The 26,001-nt window shown below is 36.1% G+C and overlaps 1 protein-coding gene across 11 annotated transcripts in view; it reads right to left on the bottom strand.

Moving 5' to 3' along the window:
* ACAP2 (ArfGAP with coiled-coil, ankyrin repeat and PH domains 2) overlaps positions 1-26,001 on the bottom strand; it is a 164,740-nt gene that overhangs the window by 62,033 nt on the left and 76,706 nt on the right. For all 11 annotated transcript variants that reach the window (XR_009563728.1, XR_009563729.1, XM_060298262.1 and 8 more), the window contains exon 5: positions 607-665. Coding sequence is in view for 9 of the 11 variants with exons in the window: in XM_060298262.1 (XP_060154245.1) it covers positions 607-665 (59 nt within the window). In the remaining 2 variants the exon portion in view is untranslated. The remainder of the gene's footprint in view (positions 1-606; positions 666-26,001) is intronic.

Below are 26,001 nucleotides of genomic sequence, written 5' to 3'. Positions count from 1 at the left end.
AATCAACTTTATCTGTAATTTAATATATTCTCAGTCAGGAATTAAAAGACATAAAGTGAAATTATTAATGTGGAAAAGGAAAACGTTCCTACCTGGAAGTTCAGATAAATTTTTTATTTCTAGTTTCATTTTATTTCACATATAAAATGTGATGAATGTGACACAAAAGGTTTGCTTCATTACTTATTATGCACCTTCATTACTCATTCTCGTATATTCTATTATCTTCTCTACAAAGAAAATACCATATTGAGACAACTAGAATAACTGACAGTATTTCAACCACTTTTGGGATCTGCTTTGATTTTTAAAGATCATTAGGTTATTTATTTACATTAAAATTTTTTTTTAAGTCTGTAACAATTTGAACTATGTATCCTGAACACAAATTTCATAGTATAAATGATTCATTGAAAGGCATGAAGTCTGACTCCTTTACAGAGTAATTCAGGAAAAAATGCAATATAAATTTCACAAAGCAAAAAACACACAAAAACCCCCATATTTTCACTAAGTCATGTTTCTAAGCTCTCTGAAAAGATACCAACTCCCAGATGTGATCATTAACTGGTTGCTTTTCTTTTCTTTTCACTGCAACTGACTTACTCTTTGACAAAGTTCTGAAGCTGTGCCTTAATCGATCTCTGAGTTTGGTCAAATAGGATCTAAAAGAAAAGAAGGACATTAAACAATTAGAAAAGTAAACAAAGAAAATAATTTTCATTTAGTTCCGTAAATATTACATCCTTCCAACAATATTCCAATTCTAATAACACCTACATTTCTTACTGAACATTGCATAAGTATTTAAAAAAGAAACAAACTGATTTTCAAGCCAATTTCATCTGTTTAAAAAATAAAATTACTTCTATTTACAGAGGAATGAAATGTGCATTAATATTTAAATACAATGTTCAATCAGTAGAGCAATTTATTTCCTTGACTCTAATTCAGGCTTTGGAAGACAACCTAAAAGAGTAATACAAATTCTACTCTATCCACCACAGAAATTTCTTACTCTAATATATTAAAACAAAACAAATGAAAACAACTCTAGAACTGCCTTATACCTTAGTTAGAGGTTTCTCATTTGGGAAGACCTGTGGATTTAAATGTCTTAAATTCAGAACTCAAGTAAATATTATATAGCCCTTCAGGTTAAATTATTGCTAAGATTAAAAATGAGAATAAAATTTTACTTCTCACGACAATATTTTACACCACTTAATGGATGCCACATATTTAACTATGTGTGGTAAATTTCACAGGGCTTGGCATGGGAATTCCAAGTACTTTCATAATTTACAGATACACTTCATTCAGAATTTGAAACACATGCCAGATGAAGAGGCAGAAAAATATATATTAAAAACAAAAAGAAAACCTTATGTCCTTCAACTAACTAAAAGCAGTACCAAAAAAATTCAGTCTCTATGGAATCTTACTATTAGCAAAGTCTTACGTCCTTGTCTAAACGCCAAATACACACACACACACACCCCCCCCACACACACACACAAAACCTGGATTGAGTACAGGGTTTCAAAATCTGTCAATTCACTTCCAAAGGAAAAACAGTTTTGTATTATGTTAATCCCAAAGTATTAAACCCAAATTAAGCAGAAGAAAGGAAATAATGAAGATCAGTTTGGAAGGCAACTAAATAGAAAACAGAAAATCAATAGCCAAAACCCAATGAAACCTAAAGCTAGTTCTTTAAGAAGATCTAAAATAGATAAACCTACAACCAAAGTGATCAGGAAGAAAGAAGACACAAATTTCATACAATAAAAAGGAGAGAGATGGCTTCACCACAGATTCTACAGATATTAAAAAAGGATAATCAGGGGAACAATTTTATGCCGATAAATTCAATAGATGAGATGGGGAAATACTTTGAAGGACAAAAACTAACAAAGCTCAACTGTAGCAACGTTAACAGCAGTTTCCCAAGGCAACAGAAATAAAAGCAAAAATAAACAAATGGGATCTAATCAAACTTAGAAGCTTTTGAACAGCAAAGGAAACCATGAACAAAATGAAAAGACAACCTACAGACTGGAAGAAAAAATTTGCAAATGTTGTGACTGACGAGGGCTTAATTTCCAAAATATACAAAGAGCTCATACAACTCAATAACAAAAACACAAACAAATCAAAAAATGGGCAGAAGACCTAAATAGACATTTCTCCAAAGAAAACATACAGATGGCCAATAGGTACATGAAAAGATGCTCAACTTCTCTAATTATTAGATAAATGCAAATCAAAACTACAATAAGGTCTCACTTCACACCAGTCAGAATGGCCATCATTAAAAAGTCTACAAATAATAAATGCTGGAGAGGGTGTAGAGAAAAGGGAACCCTCCTACATTGTTGGTAAGAACGTAAATTGGTGCAGCCACTAGGGCAAACAGTATGGAGGTTCCTTAAAAAACTAAAAATAGAGTTGCCATGTAATCCAGCAATCCCCCTCCTGGGCATACTTCCAGAGAAAACTCTAATTTGAAAAGATACATGCATCCCAATGTTCATAGCACCTCTATCTACAACAGCCAAGACATGGAAGCAACCTAAATGTCCATCAACAGATGAATGGATACATGGAATATTACTCAGCCATAAGAAGGAATGAAATAATGCCATTTGCAGCAACATGGGTGGACTTTGAGATTATCATACTAAGTGAAGTCAGCCAGAGAAAGACAAATATTATGTGATATCACTTATATGTGGAATCTAAAATATGACACAAATGAATTTATCTACGAAACAGAAACAGACTCACAGACATAGAGAATAGACTTGTGGTTGCCAAGGAGGAGGGGAGGTGAGGGAGGGAAGGATTGAGAGTTCAGGATTAGCAGATGCAAACTATTACATATAGGATGGATAACAACAAGGTACTACTGTATAGCACAGGGAACTATATTGAATATTCTGTAATAAACCATAGTGGAAAAGAATGTGAAAAAGAATATATATATATATATACACACACACACACATAACTGAGTCACTTTGCTGTATACCAGAAACTAATACAACTTTGTAAATCAACTATACTTCAATAAAAAAATTTTAAAAAAAGAAGATATCAGAAACCTAAACAGAGTTCCCTGGTGGCCTAATGGTTAGGATTCTGGGCTTTTACTGCTGTGGCCTGGGTTCAACCCCTGGTTGGGGAACTGAGAAGCCACATGTCGTGGCCAAAAAAAAAAAAAAAAAAAAAAAAAAAACAAAGAAACCTAAACAGAATTAAAGAAATAGAATCTATAGTGAAAAACCTCTCCTATCCTATAAAGTTAAAGGTAACATTACATAAAACCTAGCAACCCCAATCTTAGGTATTTGCCCAAGAGAAATGAAAACTTAGGTTCATAACAAAATCTGTATACAAATGTTTTTTAGCAGTTTCATTCCTAATTGCCAAAAATTGGACACAACCCAAATGTCCTTGGAGAAACAAACTATAGTATATCTATACAATGGAATACCACTCAGCAATAAAAAAGAAAGAACTATTAATACATACAACCACATAGATGAATCTGAATGCATTTTGATAAATAAGTCATATTCAAAAGGGTACAAACTGAATGAGTCCACTTATATGACATTTAGGAAAAGGCAGAACTACAGGATGGATATCAAATCAGCAATTTACAATGGTAGGAGGAAGAAGGAAAGGGTGACTAACAATGGGTTAATAAGAGTATTTCGAGAGTTAACAAAACTGCATCTTGATTGAGGTATGGAGACCCAACCGTATGCATTTGTCAAAACTCATAAAACTGTACACCACAAGGAATCAATTTTGTTACATTTAAATTTGGGGCTTCCCTGGTGGTGCAGTGGTTAAGAATCTGCCTGCCAATGCAGGGGACACAGGTTCGTGCCCTGGTCTGGGAAGATCCCACATGCCACAGAGCAACTAAGCCCGTGAGCCACAACTACTGAGCCTGCGCGTCTGGAGCCTGTGCTCCACAACGGGAGAGGCCGCGACAGTGAGAGGCCCATGCACCACAATGAAGAGTGGCCCCCGCTCGCCGCAACTGGAGAAAGCCCTCGCATGGAAACGAAGACCCAACACAGTCCAAAATAAATAAATAAATAAATAAATAAATAAATAAATTTATTTATAAATAAATAAATAAATAAATTTAAATTTGAAAATAACTTTAATACCCTCTAGGTCCACCCTATTTGTCACAAATGGCAAGGTTTCATTCTTTTTTATGGTTGAATAATATTCCATTGTACATATACTGTACATGTAATATATACACCACACCTTCTTCATCCATTCACCTACTGATAGGCACTTAGATTGCTTCCATATCTTGCCTATTGTGAATAATGCTGCAATGAACACAGGGGTGTATGTATCTTTTCTAATTAGTGTTTTTGTTTTCTTTGGTTAAGTACCCAAGAGTGAACTTGCTGGACCATACAGTAGTTTTAGTTTTTTGAGGAATTTCCATACTGTTTTCCATAGTGGCTGTACCAATTTATATTCCCATCAACAGCACACAAAGATTTAGCTGTCTCCACATCCTCACCAATGCTTGTTACTTGTTAACGTTTAGGTAACAGCCATTCTGACAAATGTGAGGTTATATCTCATTGTGGTTTTGATTTGCATTTGATTTGTTTAGATAACAGCCATTCTGACAAATGTGAGGTTATATCTCATTGTGGTTTTGAAAGCATTTTTTCATGTGCCTGTTGACCATCTGTATGTCTTCTTTGGAAAAATGTCTATTCAGGTCCTCTGCCCATTTTTTAAATTGGGGTATTTGGGGTTTTTTTGGATGCTGAGTTGTATGAGTTCCTTGTATATTTGGGATATTGACCCCTTGTTGGATATAACATTTGCAAACATCTTCTCCCATTCAGTAGGCTGCCTTTTCATTTTGTTCATGGCTTCCTTCACTGTATAAAAGCTTTCTTAGTTTCATGTAGTCCCATTTGCTTATCTTTGCTTTTGTTTCCCTTGACTGTGGAGACATAGCCAAAAAAATATTGCTAAGACAGATGTCAAAGAGCATACTGCTTATGTTTCCTTCTAGAAGTTTTATGGTTTCAGATCTTACATTTAAGTCTTTAATCCATTTTGAGTTTATTTTTGTATATGGTGTGAGAATGTAGTCATCTGATTCTTTTGCATGTAGCTGCCCAGTTTTCCTAACACCATTTATTGAAGAGTCTGCCTTTCCCCCACTGTGTACTCTTGCCTCCTTTGTCATATATTAATTGCCCATATAAATGTGGGTTCATTTCTGGGCTCTCTATTCTGTTCCCTTGATCTATGTGTCTGTTTTTGTGCCAGTACCACACTGTTTTGATTACTGCAGCTTTGTAGTATAGTTTGAGATGAGGGTGCATGATACCTCCAGCTTTGTTCTTCTCTCTTAAGATTGTTTTGGCTACTTCGGGTCTTTCATGTTTCCATACATATTTTAGAATTATTTTTTCCAGTTCTGTGAAAAATGTAATTGGGATTTTGATAAGGATTAAAATGAATCCCCACACCGCCTGAGGTAGTATGGTCATTTTAAAAATATTATTCCTTTCAATCCATGAGCACAGTATACCTTTCCATCTGTTTGTGTCATCTTTAATTTCTTTGATCAGTGTCATATAGTTTTCTAAGTCTTTTATTTCCTTAGTTAGATTTATTTCCATGTATTTTATTCTTTTGGATGTGATTGTAAATGGGACTGTTTGTTACTTCATTGTTAGCGTATAGAAATGTAACAGGTTTCTGCATATTAATTATGTATCCTATTTGTAGTGAGGTGGATGGATCTAGAGTCTGTCATACAGAGTGAAGTCAGTCAGAAAGAGAAAAACAAATACCGTATGTTAACACATATATACGGAATCTAAGTAAAATAAAAAAAAAAAAAAAGGTCATGAAGAACCTAGAGGTAAGACAGGAATAAAGGCACAGACCTACTAGAGAATGGACTTGAGGATATGGAGAGGGGGAAGGGTAAGCTGTGACAAAGTGAGAGAGTGGCATGGACATATATACACTACCAAACGTAAAACAGATAGCTAGGGGGAAGCAGCCACATAGCACAGGGAGATCAGCTTGGTGCTTTGTGACCACCTAGAGGGGTGGGATAGGGAGGGGGGGAGGGGGGGAGATGCAAGAGGGAAGAGTTATGGGAACATATGTATATGTATAACTGATTCGCTTTGTTATAAAGCAGAAACTAATACACCATTGTAAAGCAATTATACTCCAATAAAGATGTTAAAAAAAAAATGTATCCTGCAACTTTACTGAATTCATTGACAAGTGCCAGTAGTTTTTTGGTGGCATCTTTAGGATTTTGTATATATAGTATCATATGGCATCTGCGAACATTGACAGTTTTATATCTTCCTTTCCGATCTGCATTCCTTTTATTTTTCTTGTCTGACTGCTGTGGCTATGACTTCTAATATTTGCCATTTGCTACAACATGCATGGACCTAGAGGGTGTTATGCTATGTGAAACAGTCAGAAAAAGAAAGACAAATATTATATGATTTCACTTATATATGGAATCTAAAAAACAAAACAAATGAACAAACATAACTAAAGAGAAACTACAGGAAAGCCTACTAGAACTAATAAGTGAATTTAGCAAGTCTGCAGAAATAAAGTCAGTATACAAGATTCAGTGGTATTTCTATACACCAGCAATGACCAATTAGAAACTGAACTTTAAAATATATCACTTACAATAGCACCAAAAAATAGGAAATGCTTAGGGATAAACTTGACAAAAGATATGCAAGACTTGTACGATGAAGATCACAAAATACTGCCAAGAGAAATTAAAGAAAACCTAAATAAATACAGATATATTGTGTTCATGGATTAGAAGATTCAATATTAGTAAGATGTCAATTCTCACCAAATTGATCTATATAGATTTGATGCAATCCCACTCCAAATCCCAGTAAGGCATTTTGTAGAAGTTTAAAACTTGATTCTAAAATATATATGGAAATGTGAGGGACCTAGAGTAGCCAAACCAATTTTGAAAAGAAGGAAGAAAGTTGAAATATCTAACCTACTTGATTTCAAGACTTATTATGAAACCTACAGTAATCAAGGCATTTGTAGTATTAAAGATAGGCAAAAAAGGTCAATAAAACAGAATAGAGTCCAGAAATGACCAATACACACGGTCAACTTTTTTTTTTTTTTTAAACAAAAGATGCCAATAGGGAAAAGATAATTTTTTGAGCAAATGATGCTGGAACAAACAACTGGACATCCTTATGACCAAAAAATGAAACTCGACCCTTACCATGCAACGAAAATTAACTTGGGATGGATCTACAGATCTAAACTAAACCTAGAATAGTGTCAGTGAACTTGGGTTAGGCAAACATATCTTAATAGTACACAAAAAGAAAACTATAAAAGAAAAAAAGATCAATAAATTTACTTCATCAAAATTAAAAACTATTGCTCTTCGAAAGATACTGCTACAAAAATAAAAAAGATAAGCCAAAGCCTGGGAGAAAATACATATCTGCAAAACACTTATCTGACAAACAACATATCTGGAATATAGAAAGAACTCTTGTAACTAAATAATAAGATAAACAGCCCAACTTTTTAAAATGGGCTAAAGATCTGACATTTCATTGAGGAAAATACAAGGGTGGCAAATAAACGCATGAAAAGATTCTTGGGATCATTAGTTATTAAGGAAATGCAAATTAAAACCATAACAAAATTAAGAAGAGTATCCATACCAAGTGTTGGCAATCATGTGGAACAACTAGAACTCTCATACACTGCTTGTATAAAAGGATACAATCAAATTTGGAAAACAATTTCCAGATTTTGGAGGTTTTCTTTAATGAAATTTAAAACTTTTAGAAATTTAATGTATAAAAGAATATTAACATCATTATAAGCATTAATAAATAATAAAAGAAATTCTTCTTTCCATAATTCTTCTTAGCAATTTTTTTGTAGATTTCACTATATAAGTAGTTTCGTAAAATGTTAAACATACTACCCATTCTACCTCTAGCTATTTACACAAAAGAAATAAAAGCACACATCTATACAGACTTTTACACATATTTTTTATTAGCAGCTTTATTTGTAATAGCCAAAACTGGGAAACAACTCAAATGTTCATTGTATTGTCTTTAAAATACGTCCACAAATAGTTTGACATTCTTCCCTTCAAAAGTGGAGCCTAATTCTTTTCCCCTTGAGAGTGGCTGGTCATAGAGACTTACTTCTAACAAATAGTAATATGGAGGAAGTGACAAACAGTAACTTCTGAGACTAAGTCATGGATAGTATTGCATCTTTCTCTTTGCCCTTACTCTTGTATCATTTGTTTTGGGAGTAACCAGATTCCATGCAGTAAAAACCACTCAAGCAGCCCTGTAAAGAGGCTCCTTGGTGAGGAACTGAGGCCTGCAGTCAACAGTCATATGCACGGCCCTATCTTGGAATTGGATCCTTCAACCCCAGTGAAGCCTTCAAATTACAGTAACCCTGGCCACATCTTATCAGCTCTCTCATTAAAGACTCTGAGCCAAAGCCACCCAGCTAAGTCCCTCTAAAAATTCCAGGCCCAGAAACTGAGATAATAAATGTTTGTTGCTTTAAGCCACTATATTTTGGGGTAATCAGTTATACAGCAATAGATAACTAACACATCCATCAACAGGTGAATGGATAAACAAATTGTGATATATCTACACAATGCAATACTATTAAGCAATAGAAAAAAAGGGAATAAACTATTGCTACACAGACCATGATTGAGTCTCAAAATCATTACACTGAAAGAAATTAGACCAAAAAAAAAAAATCCATTTACATATAGGTCTGGAAAATGCAAACTGATCAGTAATGACAGACAGCAGATCAGTGATTGACTAGGAATGAGGAGGTGGCAAATCAGAGGAGGAATTATAAAGTGGCACAAGAAAATTTTGAGGCATAATTGTTATGTTCATTAAATTAATTGAGGTGACAGTTTTATGGAGGTATACATATGTCAACATTTATCAAATTGTACACTTTAATATACAGTTTCTGTCAATCATTCCCCAGTAAAAAAAAAAAATCAATATATTCCAGAGAAAGAAACACAATGGTTTTTGCCTATTATTGTTATTTTAAAACTACAAAAACATTACAAAGTTCTCCAAAATATAGCATTAACTAAAGTTTATATACATTTGGATAGAATGAGAAATATTTCAAGCAATTGTCAATAATCTAGCCTACCTATTTTAACACCTCCATTAGAATGAAAAGTATGTTGTAATGCAAAGGCAACTGAGTCTCCCACTTGCCAGTTTCAAGCCATCCAGCTACCGAACAGCTAACTCTTCCTCTGGTGAACTGTTGCAAAGAGCTGCCTCAATAGGGCACTAATCTATTCCCCACTAAGAGAGAATTCGCAGCATTTCTTAAGCTTTAAGACTTTGCCTTGTCAATGTCTCTGGAAATTCGGTGACGAAGGAATTTTGCAAGACTCTTCCCTAAATTTTTGCCCTTTACCTCATTTCCCTATTTTCCTTGTGTAGAGTTCTACTATCCTGACTAGTTGGGGGTTCTGATCAAGATCTTACCCAAAGTGCTCAGCAACCACCCAAAAACTTTATCTGGGCTTTAGACCAAAAACAAAATTTGTTTCATCCTCAGAATTGAGTGCATACAGGTCTTCTCTTCCATGTCTGTACCACAAAACCTGGGATGGTATAATAAAGCCAGAGTGACAGGTTCCTTGGGTGGGGTGTGTGGCGGGGGGGACCAACACAAAAGCAAAGGTTCAGTTCCATTTTTGGAAATGAATGGCATTATTCCTAGCAACATATGTATGACAAATAATCAGCAATGTCATTTGACCTATCTGCTACTTATAAAAGGATCTTACCTTTTAAGAGGTAAGAGTGCATAAATATCATGGCTGTTTAAAACCAATGGCTTACACTCAGGTTATTCCCCATTCATGTCTGCACCCAGTTAAAGCAACACTATCTAGCTGTGTTCAGCAAAAGATGAAAGCTGAGATACACTACACAGATGGCAGACACTCTAGGAACTTTAGTAGAAGAATAGGCTACACATCCATAGATAGCATTGAACTATTCTCAGTTCTTGCCATTTAGGTCCCATTGGCCGAGACTAAAAATTTTGTAGTCTTTGTGATCCATTTAAATATTACTGAGCTACCATAGCAGTCTCTTCTGACGATTCTGCATGACAGAATCATTCCTGTCCTTTCCAGAATCTATAGGCACAGGGTTATGGCTGTTGACACTGTGGATTCATTGAATCTTTTAGTTAATCTCATTAGGCCTGTTTATTACAGGCTTATAATAATCAAGAAGACTCTTCTTTGCTTTTATCAGAAACAGGTCCCAATATGCAAATGAGTATTTATTATGTGTTCCTGTTTTTCTACATCCCCTGCCTGTCCTAACCTATCCATTTATCTAACTTCTTCTTTCTCCCTTTCTTCATTTCTCTAAGGCAGTGGTTCTTCACGGGCTTGGGTGTGAATCAAAATCACCTGCAAAGCTAACAGAAAATATTAATACAAAGATCCAAGCTTATTGAAGGACAGAATCCCTCTGTATTTTTTAATAAGTTCACTAGGTGATTCTGTTACTCCAAGATTGAGACAAATCGCTCTGACCAGGGGTTCTCAATTGTACAGTATTATAACCTGGGGAACTTTTAAATACCCTGATGCTGAGATAATTAGAAAAACTGGCAAGTATCAGGAATCAGAATTTTTAAGGTTCCCCAGATGTGAACCAGCATTATCCACATCACTTGCGTGCTTGTTAGAGATGAAGAATCTCCAGAACCACCCCAGACTTACAGAATCAAAATCTGCATTTACCATGATTTCCAAGTGCTTGTTTGGGGGAAGAAGCAATGCATTGTTTCTCAAACTGGGCTGCACAATGGGATGACCTGTGGAGCTTTGATTGCTGGTTCTTACTCCCAGAGACTAATTTTAACTAGTCTGGGTTGCAGCCCACTAGCACTCCACTGAGAAGAATTCATCAAGGCATCTAAATCACTAAATTACCTTCACTAAGAGCAAAAAGGGGCCTCCCTTCAGTGGATGTCATGACAGATACAGTCCTTGGAATTGGGCAAAAACAGTCTTGAGAGCAGAAGTCAGCACATTTTTTCTGTAAAGAGCTAGATGGTATTTTAGGCTTGTGGGCCATGTTGTCTCTGCCACAGCTACTCATCTCTGCCATCGTGCGAAAGTAACCATAGACAATACAGAAGCAAATGAGCATAGCTGTGTTCCAATAAAAATTTATATGAAAAAAAGGGGAGGGGGCGATGGGCTAGATTTGGCCTGTAAGCCATAGTTTGCCAACCCCTGCTCTAGAACAGTGGTTCACAAACTTTAGAATACAACAGAATCCCCTGCAAGCCTTGTTCAAACACATATTGCTGGCTTCCAGCCTCAGAGTTTCTGATTTAGTAGATCTGGATGGGCTCTAAGAAGTTGCTATTCTAACAAGTCCCTAGGTGATACTGATGCTGCTGGTCCAAGGACCACAATTTGAGAACCATCGATCGAAAGTAATGGTCCTCAAATTTTACTGCATGTCAGAATCACCTGGGGAGATTTTAAAAATTCTAATGCCGCACTCCAGATGACATAAATCCAATCTCTGGGAATGGGAACCAATTTACTACTATAAACGTTCTCAATGCTTAGGTCATGGCACACTAAAATAGTGACATTTCAGGGGAAAAGTTACATGGCATTACTATTTGAATCATCCAAAGCTATTTTAGTCACAATTTGTTTGTCATCACTTCTTTGTTTTGTACGCCCTGTCAAATATTGCATCTTTCTTTTGCTTATTTTTCACAATTCTTGCTCCTATTGTCATTTTTCACATTTTTCCTATTAACAAGGTATGTATGATTGTTTCCTTAGCATCATCATCATTAGTTATAAGGTATTCCTATTAGAATGCAATTGATTTTGTTATTTTTTGGCTCTTACTTCTTGGTATTTATTTATTATTGGCTTTTAATGTTAATTAGCCAAAGTCTGACTCTTAATGAAATTTAATTATGTTTTATTTTAAATTATTAAAAAACATTTATTTCTGAAGATGGAATTAAATGCACATAATTATATCATTTTAAATGGGATTGCAGATTCAAAACATTTTGAAATTTTGATATTTTGATCATAAATAAGCGTAACATTTGTTGAATAAACTAAAATGAATTAATATTTCCTATCTTTACTAAATGCCTAATTTTATAATCTTGCAATATAATTTACTTTAAAACATTTTAAGAATGCAGAAAATTATACACATAATCAACTTTTGAACCTTAAAACATATCCTATTTTATCTCATATTTAAATAGATCTGATTTTTTACTGGTTGTCGTTTTCCACCATAATGGACAACTTTTTCATCAAACAGTGCTGGAAAGCCATTACATTCATAAGGCAAACACAACATTTCCAAAATTCTCTTCTTTAACCAAAATGTATTTTTACATGAAAGAGTTATTAAATAAAGCAATTACAGAAGCAAATCATACAGGACTTCAACACAAAATATCCATTTAATACAGAAAAAGATTTGCACTTTAAACTTCTACAAACACAAAATAAGAAACAAAGTTCTTTTATCACATTAGTTATAACTATATCAGATTACTAAACTGCTTAAAAGGTTACTACTCAATTAACGGCTAGAGCCAGAATGCCTCATACAATTGCAAAACTGTATAATATACCAGCCTACAAGGAAAATTTCAGAACTTTGTAATTTCCAAAGAAGCAAAGGAAATAGAAAATGTGCCGCATTCAAATAACAGAATTAACAGATGCGTTTGATGGCATGCCAAATAAACACAGCAATAATTACTAACCCAGAAGACAACTGTATCAAAAAGTTTTCATTGCTGCCCAATGATTCTACATGTTAATAACTGTACTCAAACTAACAGCAATACTTAAAATTTCTGAATAGAAGATTATCTTGGAAGAACACTGATTGTTTTACTAAGCACCAAAACAAATTCCTAGGGATGAAATACTCAAATGCCAAAAGAAAACTTTAAAACAAACAAAGAGGATAAATTTGGAAACACTGTAACTTTGCATACTGATAGAACAGCTACAAAGACAGCAAGACGTAAATTTACGTTAAGAATTCATTTAGAAAGCTGTGAAGATCTAGTAGTACATTATTTCATAAAGGATCTCTTATATGTAAAAGGTTACATGTAGATATAAATTCCAAATTAAATTTTATGAAAATGATACATGAATCTAAACAAATATTCAAAATATTTCAATTTTTTTCAGCTTTTTGTATAGAAGTGAGACAAGTATATCATGCTCTGGGGACTTCCCTGGCTGTCCAGTGGTTAAGACTCCAGGCTTCCAATGCAGGGGGCACGGGTTCTATCCCTGTTCGGGGAACTAAAATCCTGCATGCTGTGCAGCGTGGCCAAAAAAATTTTAAACAAGGAATATCACTTTCTACTGTTTTCATACAACAGTGTACTAGCTGTCCAAAGGAAGAGTTTTGCCTAAGTTTATGATTTAAAAGTAGAATTCAAAAAGTTTAAGGAGGAACAACTTTCAACTTGCAGATGTGTTTAGTGCTAGTTATTGACTTTAAAAGGTGGCTTAGTTAACTGGTGTTCTAAATCTGATGATCTTATTTCAAACAATCCTTGATATTTTTGACAATTAACATGTACCAACAATCTTTATGGATTCAAAGTGTTGGAAACAAGAGGCTAAGAATGAGTCACTAGGGAGTCAGTGCTATAATCTGAATCCAAAAATAGAATTATTAAAAGTGAGTAAATGGGGGGCTTCCCTGGTGGCGCAATGGTTGAGAGTCCGCCTGCCGATGCAGGGGATGCGGGTTCGTGCCCCGGTCTGGGAGGATCCCACATGCCGCGGAGCGGCTGGGCTCGTGAGCCATGGCCGCTGAGCCTGTGCGTCCGGAGCCTGTGCTCCGCAACGGGAGAGGCCACAATAGTGAGAGGCCCGTGTACCAAAAAAAAAAAAAAAAAAAAAAAAAGTGGGTAAATGGGGTTTAGTAAGTAGAGCAACTTCTACGTATACCTACAGAAAAGCTTCATCATTATTTTATTCAAAATCCATTCAATTTATCACAGAAAATTTAAGCATTACATGTGTCAATGAAAGAAAAGGAAGAGCAGCCCCACTTAATGAATGATTGCTCCTTTAAGGTATAATTTAAAGATATGTAATTATTTAAATTCTAATTACAAGTGATAAAAGAGTTCCTGTCAATCAGGAGGAAAGGGCAATAAGTGCTCATCTGCCTTTCACTAATATGTCTACCTATGAAGACAAAGTTCTCATCAATGACAATGGCCAAGAATTTGAAAAGATCATCAATTTTTAAATCTTGATCAGGAATTGCTTGAAATCATTTCATGCATAAGATTGTTTTTTTTTTAAGTTATGTTCAGGGAAGCCAGTTCAACTTTCTCATTAAAATATTTTTTAAATATATGGAAGTGTTATACACACAGAGAGAAGAAAAAGAAATAGAAGGAATACAAATTGGAAAAGAAAAAGTAAAAGTGTCACTTTTCAAATGACAGGATACTATACACAGTGAATCCCAAAGATGCTACCAGAAAACTACTAGAGCTAATCAATGAATTTGGTAAAGTAGCAGGATACAAAATTAATGCACAGAAATCTCTGGTATTCCTATACACTAATGATGAAAAATCTGAAAGTGAAATTAAGAAAACACTCCCATTTACCACTGCAACAAAAAGAATAAAATATCTAGGAATAAGCCTACCTAAGGAGACAAAAGACCTGTATATAGAAAATTATAAGACATTGATGACAGAAATTAAAGATTATACAAATAGATGGAGAGATATACCATGTTGTTCGATTGGAAGAATCAACATTGTGAAAATGACGCTACTACCCAAAGCAATCTACAGATTCAATGCAATCCCTATCAAACTACCACTGGCATTTTTCACAGAACTAGAACAAAAAATTTCACAATTTTTATGGAAACACAAAAAACCCCGAATAGCCAAAGCAATCTTGAGAACAAAAAATGGAGCTGGAGGAATCAGGCTCCCTGACTTCAGACTATACTACAAAGCTACAGTAATCAAGACAGTATGGTACTGGCACAAAAAGAGAAAGATAGATCAATGGAACAGGAGAGAAAGCCCAGAGATAAACTCGCTCACATATGGTCACCTTATCTTTGATAAAGGAGGCAAGAATATACAGTGGAGAAAAGACAGCCTCTTCAAAAAGCGGTGCTGGGAAAACTGGACACGTACATGTAAAAGTATGAGATTAGAACACTCCCTAACACCATAAACAAAAATAAGCTCAAAATGGATTAAAGACCTAAATGTAAGGCCAGAAACTATCAAACTCTTAGAGAAAAACATAGGCAGAACACTCTGTGACATAAATCACAGCAAGATCCTTTTTGACCCACCTCCTAGAGAAATGGGGATAAAAACAAAAATAAACAAATGGGACCTAATGAAACTTATTAAAAGCTTTTGCACAGCAAGGGAAACCATAAACAAGACCAAAAGACAACCCTCAGAATGGGATAAAATATTTGCAAATGAAGCAACAGACAAAGGATTAATCTCCAAAATTTACAAGCAGCTCATGCAGCTCAATAACAAAAAAACAAGCAACCCAATCCAAAAATGGGCTGAAGACCTAAATAGACATTTCTCCAAAGAAGATATACAGATTGCCAACAAACACATAAAAGAATGCTCAACATCATTAATCATTAGAGAAATGCAAATCAAAACTACAATGAGGTATCATCTCACACTGGTCAGAATGGCCATCATCAAAAAATCTAGAAACAATAAATGCTAGAGAGGGTGTGGAGAAATGGGAACACTCTTGCACTGCTGGTGGGAATGTAAATTGATACAGCCACTAGGGAGAACAGTATGGAGGTTCTTTAAAAAAAACTACAAATAGAACTACCATACGACCCAGCAATCCCACTACTGGGCATATACCCTGAGAAAAACCATAATTCAAAAAGAGTCATGTACCAAAATGTTCATTGCAGCTCTATTTACAACAGCCAGGAGATGGAAGCAACCTAAGTGTCCATCATTGGATGAATGGATAAAGAAGATGTGGCACATATACACAATGGAATATTACTCAGCCATAAAAAGAAACGAAACTGAGTTATTTGTAGTGAGGTGGATGGACCTAGAGTCTGTCATACAGAGTGAAGTAAGTCAGAAAGAGAAAAACAAATACCATATGCTAACACATATATATGGAATCTAAGAGAAAAAAAAAAAAGGTCATGAAAAACCTAGGGTTAAGACGGGAATAAAGACACAGACCTACTAGAGAATGGACTTGAGGATATGGGGAGGGGGAAGCGTAAGCTGTGACAAAGTGAGAGAGTGGCATGGACATATATACACTACCAAACGTAAAACAGATAGCTAGGGGGAAGCAGCCGCATAGCACAGGGAGATCAGCTTGGTGCTTTGTGACCACCTAGAGGAGTGGGATAGGGAGGGTGGGAGGGAGGGAGACGCAAGAGGGAAGAGATATGGGAACATATGTATATGTATAACTGATTCACTTTGTTATAAAGCAGAAACTAACACACCATTGTAAAGCAATTATACTTCAATAAAGATGTTAAAATATATATGTATATATATTTTAAATATATGGAAGTGTTATACACATTCAATATGTAATATCTTTCCTAACACTTTAGGTTTTATTTTAACATAATTCTATAAAAATAAATTATTTATTAAATATTTATTAATTATTTAATGTAATTCCATAAAAAGGAAATCTAAACATTTTTCACCAACACCCAGACAGGACATGACACCTTATGTCCCCTAGAAGTTTTCTCCAGTGTCTCATACAAATACAACCATCAGTTTCTACCTGTGCCATGAGATGAGAACCGTTGGGAAGCACTGAACTACTATATTCTCACTACCTAAAACCATTTGTTGAGCGAATGAGTAGACAGCTGTAATATGGAAAACCAAACTCACAAAAAAACAAAACAAAAAGGGTCATATATTTTCACAGAATTTTATGCAGCAATTCAACTTCAAAACTTCATTCAGCAAATAATCAAAATAATATTCCAATTTCCTCATACTAACAGCAAATTAGAATCCAAAAGAGTCATCAGCGACGTTACAGAAACAGAGCTCTAAGTTCCAGGAAAACAAAGTAGTCAAATCAACTGTAGTACATAGTAGAATGTAGCATATATGACCTGCTCTGGAAAAGTTATGAGTTGGCACCTTATAAAAAACATATGAGTTAAAGAGCAACCCTAGGAAGTTCTCATTCTATAAGGAATAAGGAACAGTACTATCCATTTTTACAGAGAAAATAAATCACAAAAGAATCCAAATAATTTATTTTTTAAATGACTGGATAATCTAAACCCAATCTATGTTTAATCTTACTTGGCTAAAAACCCAAATGGTTACATTATTTCACACATTTATTTAAGCCCACAAAGTTATTCATAAATATCATCTCTGTAACACCTAGCCTTTTATCCTGATACAAAGTGATACACCAAGACTTAAGTGTTATGAGCTTTGCTATAGAATATAAAGCAGATTCCAGTGTTTATTACCTTTTAGAAAGCAGTTTGTCTTATCCTATAAAGTCTCCTTTATCCTATAATGCTATGTAATTAAAATTTCACTGAACAGAATGCTACTAAAATAAAGCATTTTATACAACTAGGCTTTCCCACATTTTTAACAAGTGACTCTGAGATCATATTTAAATCTTATAATAATTAATACTTTATAATTAAAAGTCATCTAGTAAAAGCTCCTTCATTTTACAGAGGTGGAATGCAAAGCTTAGAAAAATTAAATGACTTCCCCAAGGTAAGAATTATGCAAGTACTAAGGATATAACAGTAAACAAGATATGTGTCATCCCTATCTTTAATCTAGTTAAAGTATACAGCGTTACGATGCGGGAAGAACCTTTGCCACAAATATAAAGATTGTGATTCGGCCTTCCCTGGTGGCGCAGTGGTTGAGAGTCCGCCTGCCGATGCAGGGGACACGGGTTCGTACCCCGGTCTGGGAAGATCCCACATGCCGCGGAGCGGCTGGGCCCGTGAGCCACGGCCGCTGAGCCTGCGCGTTCGGAGCCTGTGCTCCACAACGGGAGAGGCCGCAACAGTGAGAGGCCCGTGTACAGCAAAAAAAAATAATAATAATAATAATAATAATAAATAAAGATTGTGATTCAAGTACAAAGAGGTCACTCCTACTGAAAAAACTAAGGGAAAAGTATTTGTTAACAAGAAACAAAAAGGCCAGGTAAAGCACAGAGCATAGCAACTATATAAAAGGCAAGAAAATTAAAAGAAAGTAAACTACGGTCTCACAATTTCATACCTATAGTTATTAGTAGAAAAATTTCTGAGATGCTGTAAAAAGGAATATGGGAATAAAATTAGAAAGGCACTAGACATCTGGGTGTAGTATCAGAGCTCTCCTATATACATATATATAAGTATACATGTAAACACACACAAGATCACCAACCTATAGCATTTAGACCTCTAGGCAGACAGGCAGACAAATAGTGATCTCCTCTTAGTTTGCAAATTATCTTTCTAAAGCATATTAAGCATTTCTAAAGAATATTAAATACTTCTATTTGTTCACTGAATTTTCACTGATTTAACACATCTTTATTCATTTAATGACTAAAAAAACATTACAAGCGTTGTCATAATCTCAGTGTCCTCAATCCTGCCATGAGTAACTCCTTCCTGCCAAGGACTCTTCTAGGTGGTAGTAGCAGAGATGAATACAACAAAGTGCCTACAGTCATAAAACTTAGAGAGGAACAGACAATAAAATGAGTACACATATTTAAGAATATACATGGTATGTGTGTGCGCACGCAAAAGGCAGGGTAAATTGATAGACAGTAACCATATGGTGGTCAAGGAAGGCTTCTCGTAGAGGCAGTGATCTATTAAAGTGAGGGAGACCTATAGAAAGAAAAGCAATATGGTAAGGAAACAGTCGCACATAAACGTGGAGGAGGAACATGCCACACTAAACAGACTGCAAGTACAAAGGCTGTAACATGAGAATTACTTTGGCATGTTCAAAGAAGAACAAAGAGCCCAAGAGGCTACAACTGGACAGAGAAGAGAGATGAGATCAGAAAGTTATCAGCAGGAGCCTCTTCATATAGGGCTTGGTTAGGATTTTATTCTGAGTGTAACAGGGAACTAGAACAGGAGAGTACTGTGAATTAATTTATATTTTTAAAAGTTCATTCTGGCTGCTGTATACATAACTCACTATATTTAGAAGGGCAAGTAAAGAAGCAGAGATACAAGTTATATAATCCTAAACAAAAGATGGTAGTAGTTTAGACTTGGAGGTGACAGAGCAACTATTTATTATAGGATCTGGGGTATATTTTGTTAATGTGTGGGATATGGAGTATGGGGGAAAAAAGAAAAGTCACAGAAAGAGGTTTCAAGGATGAAAATTGCTAAGACTGCACAATAATTTGCTTACTAAAACTGTTTTCAAAATTATAGCCTTTATGGTTGGTGTGCCAGTTGTTTACTGGCTTTCACCACTACATCACCCTTCCATAATCTCCTCCTCTATGTTGCCAGGAGCTAGAAATCTGCAAAGCGCATTTCCCAACCCCGCTGCAAGCCAAGAGGTTAGGTTCTGCAAATAGGATCTGATGTTAGATTAAGAGGCAGGAGATAAGGAGAAGCCACTTTCTTTTTCTGCTTCTGTTCTGACACAGCCATTAGTGAGCAACTGAGCTACTCCAAATTTCGGCAGCGTCAGTGACCAATCTGAGGGTGTCAATGGGACTGCAGGCTCCGAGGCTCTTGCAGCCACAGCAAGCAGGCAACCCCTGACTTCCTGGCTCGGCAACAATGGCAGTGTTCTCAAGAGTGCAGTACTTAGGGGCTCTAGCACCACCACTTCCACCCTTGCTCCTGCAACCCCTAAGGACAGTAGCTCCTTCCTACTTTGACTAATCTCTAGGCTTTTTTTATTTTTTCACTGTGGCTTTTTGCATTCCTACAACCCTTCCAACACTTTGTAACCAATTCACTATATTAAAACCCTTCTATAAGAAATACCGTATGTGGTTTCTGTTTTCCCGAACGGATACCAACCAATATAGTAAAGGAAGAAGTATCACTCCCCAGGATCTAGCTGCACATATTTTGTTCCTCATCACAACACCCTTACACGTTGGTATCGCAAATTCTACTATTCCCCTTTTATAGAACAGTAAAATGAAAAATGAAAGTGATTAAATAAACTGACCAAAATTATACAGCTAATAACAGTGAAGCCTAAACTCAAAGTTGTTTCTACCTAAATTCTATGCTCTTTTTACAATGTTAAAATTAAGAAATATCGATTGCTTTCAATTTTAGAAAAGGAAAAAAAAAACCACATTATTGGAATTAGTTCAGGAAACCAGCTGCACATTAATAGCACTAGCACTAAAAAGACCAACCGCTATCCTCTTGAAGCAAACTATACTTATATACCTTGCTTCAAACAAACCTCATTTTTAAAGACTCAATTTACTCTAAGAGAATGATTTATAAAATACTCTGAACTTAAGTTTTCTTGACAGGACAGATTTCAACATACATTTAAACTATTTATTTACCAGAAGTTTATCTTACTCATAACTTTTCACATATAAAACTATAACAAAAAGCAAAATATTCTTATATAAAGCAATAATATAAGACTTACTGATTTAAAGAAAATATAAGAAACAGGATTACTACAAAGGATACTATATTACAAAAAAATTTAACCTGTTATGTTAATTTAAAATCAGTAACTTAAAAAAATTTAATTCTCATTATATTACACTTTTTAAGAAGTTTGAATCCCAAAGGTCCCTGATTTAAAAAGAAATCAAATATACTCTACACTAGCATCCAAATTCAATAGAAGGCAAAAAGAAAATTAATAAGAGGTCATTAAAAACAAATTGGTGCAAAATATTAGAGCTAAAATCATAAAAATATTAGAAGAAAACAAAGGGATTAATCTGCATGATCTGGAATTTAGCAGTGGATTCTTGGATATGACCCCAAAAGCAGGAGGAACAGAAAAAAAAAGATAAATTGGATTTCATCAAAATTAAAACTTCTATTTATTTTTATTTATTTATTTTTGGCTGTGTTGGGTCTTTGTTGCTACACGCAGGCTTTCTCTAGTTGCGGCGAGCAGGGGCTACTCTTCATAGCAGTGCGTGGGCTTCTCATTGCGGTGGCTTCTCCTGTTGCGGAGCACGGGCTCTAGGCGCACAGGCTTCAGTAGTTGTGGCACATGGGCTCAGTAGTTGTGGTTTGCAGGCTCTAGAGCGCAGGCTCAGTAGTTGTGATGCATGGGCTTAGTTGCTTCATGGCATGTGGGATCTTCCTGGACCAGGGATCAAACCTGTGTCCCCTGCACTGGCAGGTGGATTCTTAACCACTGTGCCACCAGGGAAGTCCCAAAATTAAAACTTTTAGAGAGTGGCCAAGATGGTAGAGTAGAAGAACCCTCAGATCACCTCCTCTCACGAACACACCAAAATCACAACAATCTGCAGAACAACCATCATTGAAAAAGACTGAAACCTACCAGAAAAGATTCTCTACAACTAAAGACATACAGACAGAACCACAACAAGACTGGTAGGAGGGGTGCACCTGTGATATAATCAAATCCCATACCCCCCGGGTAGGACACCCACAAACTAGAGAATTAAATTACAGATGTTCTCGCATAAGAGTGAGAATGCTGAGCCCCACATCAGGCCCCCAGCCTAGAGGTCTGGCACCAGGAAGGAGAGCCCCCAGAGCATTTGGCCTTGAAGGTCAGTGGGGCTTGACTGCAGAAGCTCCACAGGACTGGGGGAAATAGAGACTTCACTCTTAAAGAGCACACACAAAATCTCAGGTATACCAGGACCAAGGGCAAAAGCAGTAATTTGATAGGAGCCTGGGCCAGACCTAATTCTGGTCTTGGAGGGTCTCCTAGGGAGGCTCCTGGGTGACTGTGGCCCACCCTGGGGACACAAACACTGCTGGCAGATGTATCAGGGAATATTCATCTGCGTGAGCTCTCCTGGAGGCTGACATTTTGGCACAGAGACCTGGCCCCACCTAAAAGCCTGTAGGCTCCAGTTGCTGGGACACCTCTGGCCAAACAAAAAACTGAGCAAGGACACAGCCCCATTCATCAGCAGACAGGCTATCTAAAGACTTCCTGAGCCCACAGCAGCCTCTAGACACACCCCTAGAATGGCCCTGCCCACCAGAAGATGAATACCCAGCCCCACCCACCAGGAGGCAGGCACCGGCCTCTCCTGTCAGGAAGCTTGCAGAAGCCTCTAGACCAGTCTCACCCACCAGGGGGCAGACAACAGAAGCAAGAAAATTACAGTCCAGCAGCATGTGGACCAAGTCCACAAACACAGGCCAGACACTACCCTGGACCAGCTGGCCCCTAGCCCTTGTGACAAGAGGGGAGTGCACTGCTGGGACACATAGGACGTCTCCTACAGAGGGCCACTTTTCCAAGGTCAAGAAACTTAACGAACCTACCACATCCATAAAAATACAAATAGCAATTTACAAAAAATTAGGTGACAGAGGAATATGTTTCAGACAAAGGAACAAGATAAAACTCCAGAAAAACAAAGTGAAGGAAGATAGGCAATCTAACCAAGAAAGATCTTGTTCAGAATAACAACCATAAAGATGATCAAAGAACTTAGGATAAGGGATGCACAGAGTGAGAAATTAGAAGTTTTTAACAAAGAATTAGAATATATAAAGAACAGCCAAACAGAATTAAAGAATACAATAACTGAAATGAAAAATACACTAGAAGGAATGAATAGTAGACTAACTGAGGCAGAAGGATGGATCACTGAGCTGGAAGACAAAATAGTGGAAATCACTGTCCCTGAACAGAAAAAAGAAAAAAGAATGAAAAGAAATAAGGACAGTTTAGCAGACCTCTGGGACAACATCAAGCATGCTAATATTCACTTGATAGGGGTCCCAAAAGGAGAAGAGAGGAAGGGCCTAAAAACATATTTGAAGAGACAATAGCTGAAAACTTCCCTAATCTGGGGATGGAAATAGTCATCCAAGTCCAGGAAGTGCAGAGAGTCCCATACAGAATTAACCCATAGAGGAATACACCACAACACACTGTAATCAAAATGACAAAAATTAAAGATAAGAGAGAATATTAAAAGCAACAAGGGAAAAGCAACAAATAACATACAAGGGGACTCCCATAAAGTTATCAGCTAATTTTTCAGCAAAACTCTACAGGCCAGAAGGGAGTGGCAAGATACACTTAAAGTGATGAAAGAGAAAAACCAAGAATAATCTACCCAGCAAGGCTCTCATTCAGATTTGATGGAGAGGTCAAAAGCTTTACAGACAAGCAAAAGCTGAAAGAATTCAGCACCACCAAACCAGCTTTACAACAAATGCTAAAGGAACTTCTCTAGGCAGAAAAGGCCACAACTAGAAACAAGAAAATCACAAAATGGAAAAGTTCACTGGTAAAGGCAAACATACAATAAAGGTAGGAAATCATCCACAAACAAAGCTAGTAGTAAGGTTAAAAGACAAAAGTAGTAAAATCATTTGTATACACAATAAGCAGTTAAGGGATATAGAAAACAATTTGATGCAGAATATAATATCAAAAACAGTGGGGCTTCCCTGGTGCCGCAGGGGCTGAGAATCTGCCTGCCAATGCAGGGGACATGGGTTCGAGCCCTGGTCTGGGACAAGATCCCACATGCCGCGGAGCAACTAGGCCCATGAGCCACAACTACTGAGCCTGCGCATCTGGAGCTTGTACTCTGCAACAAGAGGCTGCAACAGTGAGAGGCCCGCGCACCATGATGAAGAGTGGTGCCCACTCGCCGCAACTAGAGAAAGCCCTTGCACAGAAACAAAGACCCAACATGGCAATAAAGAAAGAAACAAACAAACAAACAAATAAGTGAATAAATAAATAAATAAATTTTAAAAACAAAACAACAAAAAAAACAGTGATCGTGAGGGGAGGAGGGTACAAATGCAGGTTATTTAAAATGTGTTTGAAATTAAGAGATCAGCAACTTAAAACAAGCATGTATAAATATAGACTCCTATACAAAAACCTCATGGTAACTGCAAAACAAAAATCTATAATAGATATACACACAAAGAAGAAAAAGGAATACAAACGTTAACAGTGTTGTTAGAAGAGAAGTCATCAAATCATAAGACAAAACAAAAGAAGAAAGGAGAAAAAAGACCTATAAAAACAAATCCAAAACAATTAAGAAAACAGCAATAGAAACAAATATATTGGTCATCATCACCTTAAATGTAAATGGACTAAATGCTCCTACCAAAAGACAGAGACTAGCTGAATGGATACAAAAATAAGACCCGTGTATTTGCTGCCTACAAGAGACTCACTTCAGATCTGGAGACACATACAGACTGAAAGTAAGGGGATGGAAAAAGGTATTCCACGCAAATGGAAATCAAAAGAAAGCTGGAGTAGCAATACTTATAACAGACAAAATAGACTTTAAAATAAAGACTGTTACAAGAGACAGAGAAGGACACTACATAATGATCAAAGGATCAATCCAAGAAGAAGATATAATTGTAAATATATATGCACCCAACATAGGAGCACCTCAATACATAAGGCAAATGTTAACAGACACAAAAGGAGAAACTGACATTAACACAATAATAGTGGGGGACTTTAACACCCCACTTACATCAATGGACAGATTATCTAGACAGAAAATCAATGAAGAAATACAGGACTTAAATGACATATAGACCAGACAGACTTAATTGATATTTATAGAGCATTCCATCCAAAAGCTGCAGAACACATTCTTTTCAAGGGCACATGGAACATTCTCCAAAACAGATCACATGCTGGGCCATGTAGCAAGCCTCAGTAAATTTAAGAAAATTGAAATCATATCAAATATCTTTTCTGACCACAAGGCTGTGAGGCTAGAAATCAACTACAAGAAGAAAAACTGCAAAAAAACACACACACACGGAGGCTAAACAATATGCTACTAAACAACCAATGGATCACTGAAGGAATCAAAGAGGAAATTTTAAAACGCCTGGAGACTAATGAAAGCAAAAAAAGAACCAACTATCCAAAACCTATGGGATGCAGCAAAAGCAGTTCTAAGAGGGAAGTTTATAGCAATACAATTCTACTTCAGGAAACAAGAAAAATCTCAAACAAACAACCTAATCTTACGTATAAAGCAACTAGAGAAAGAACAAACAAAATCCAAACTTAGTAAAAGAAAAGAAATCACAAAGATCACAGCAGAAATAAATGAAATAGAGACTAAAAAAACAATAGAAAGATCAGTGAAACTAAAAGCTGGTTCTCAGAAAAGATAAACAAAACTGATAAACCTTTAGCCAGACTCATCAAGAAAAGAAGGGAGAGGGCCCAAATCAATAAAATCAGAAATGAAAAAGGAGAAGTTACAACCGACGCCACAGAAATACAAAGGATCATAGGGAGAATACTATGAGCAATTATATACCAATAAAATGGACAACTTAGAAGAAATGGACAAATTCTTAGAAAGGTACACTCTCCCAAGACTGAACCAGGAGGAAATAGAATATATGAACAGACCAACTACCAGTACTTAAATTGAATCAGTAATTTAAAAATTCCCAAGAAGTAAAAGTCCAGAACATGGTTTCACAGGTAAATTCTACCGAACATTTAAAGAAGAGTTAACACCTATCCTTCTGAAACTATTCCAAACTACTGCAGAGGAAGGAACACTCCCAAACTCATTCTATGAGGCCACAG

Source organism: Globicephala melas, chromosome 4 (assembly GCF_963455315.2).
Source record: "Globicephala melas chromosome 4, mGloMel1.2, whole genome shotgun sequence".
Taxonomy (NCBI): Eukaryota; Metazoa; Chordata; class Mammalia; order Artiodactyla; family Delphinidae; genus Globicephala; species Globicephala melas.
This window is presented reverse-complemented; position numbering and strand designations above follow the sequence as displayed.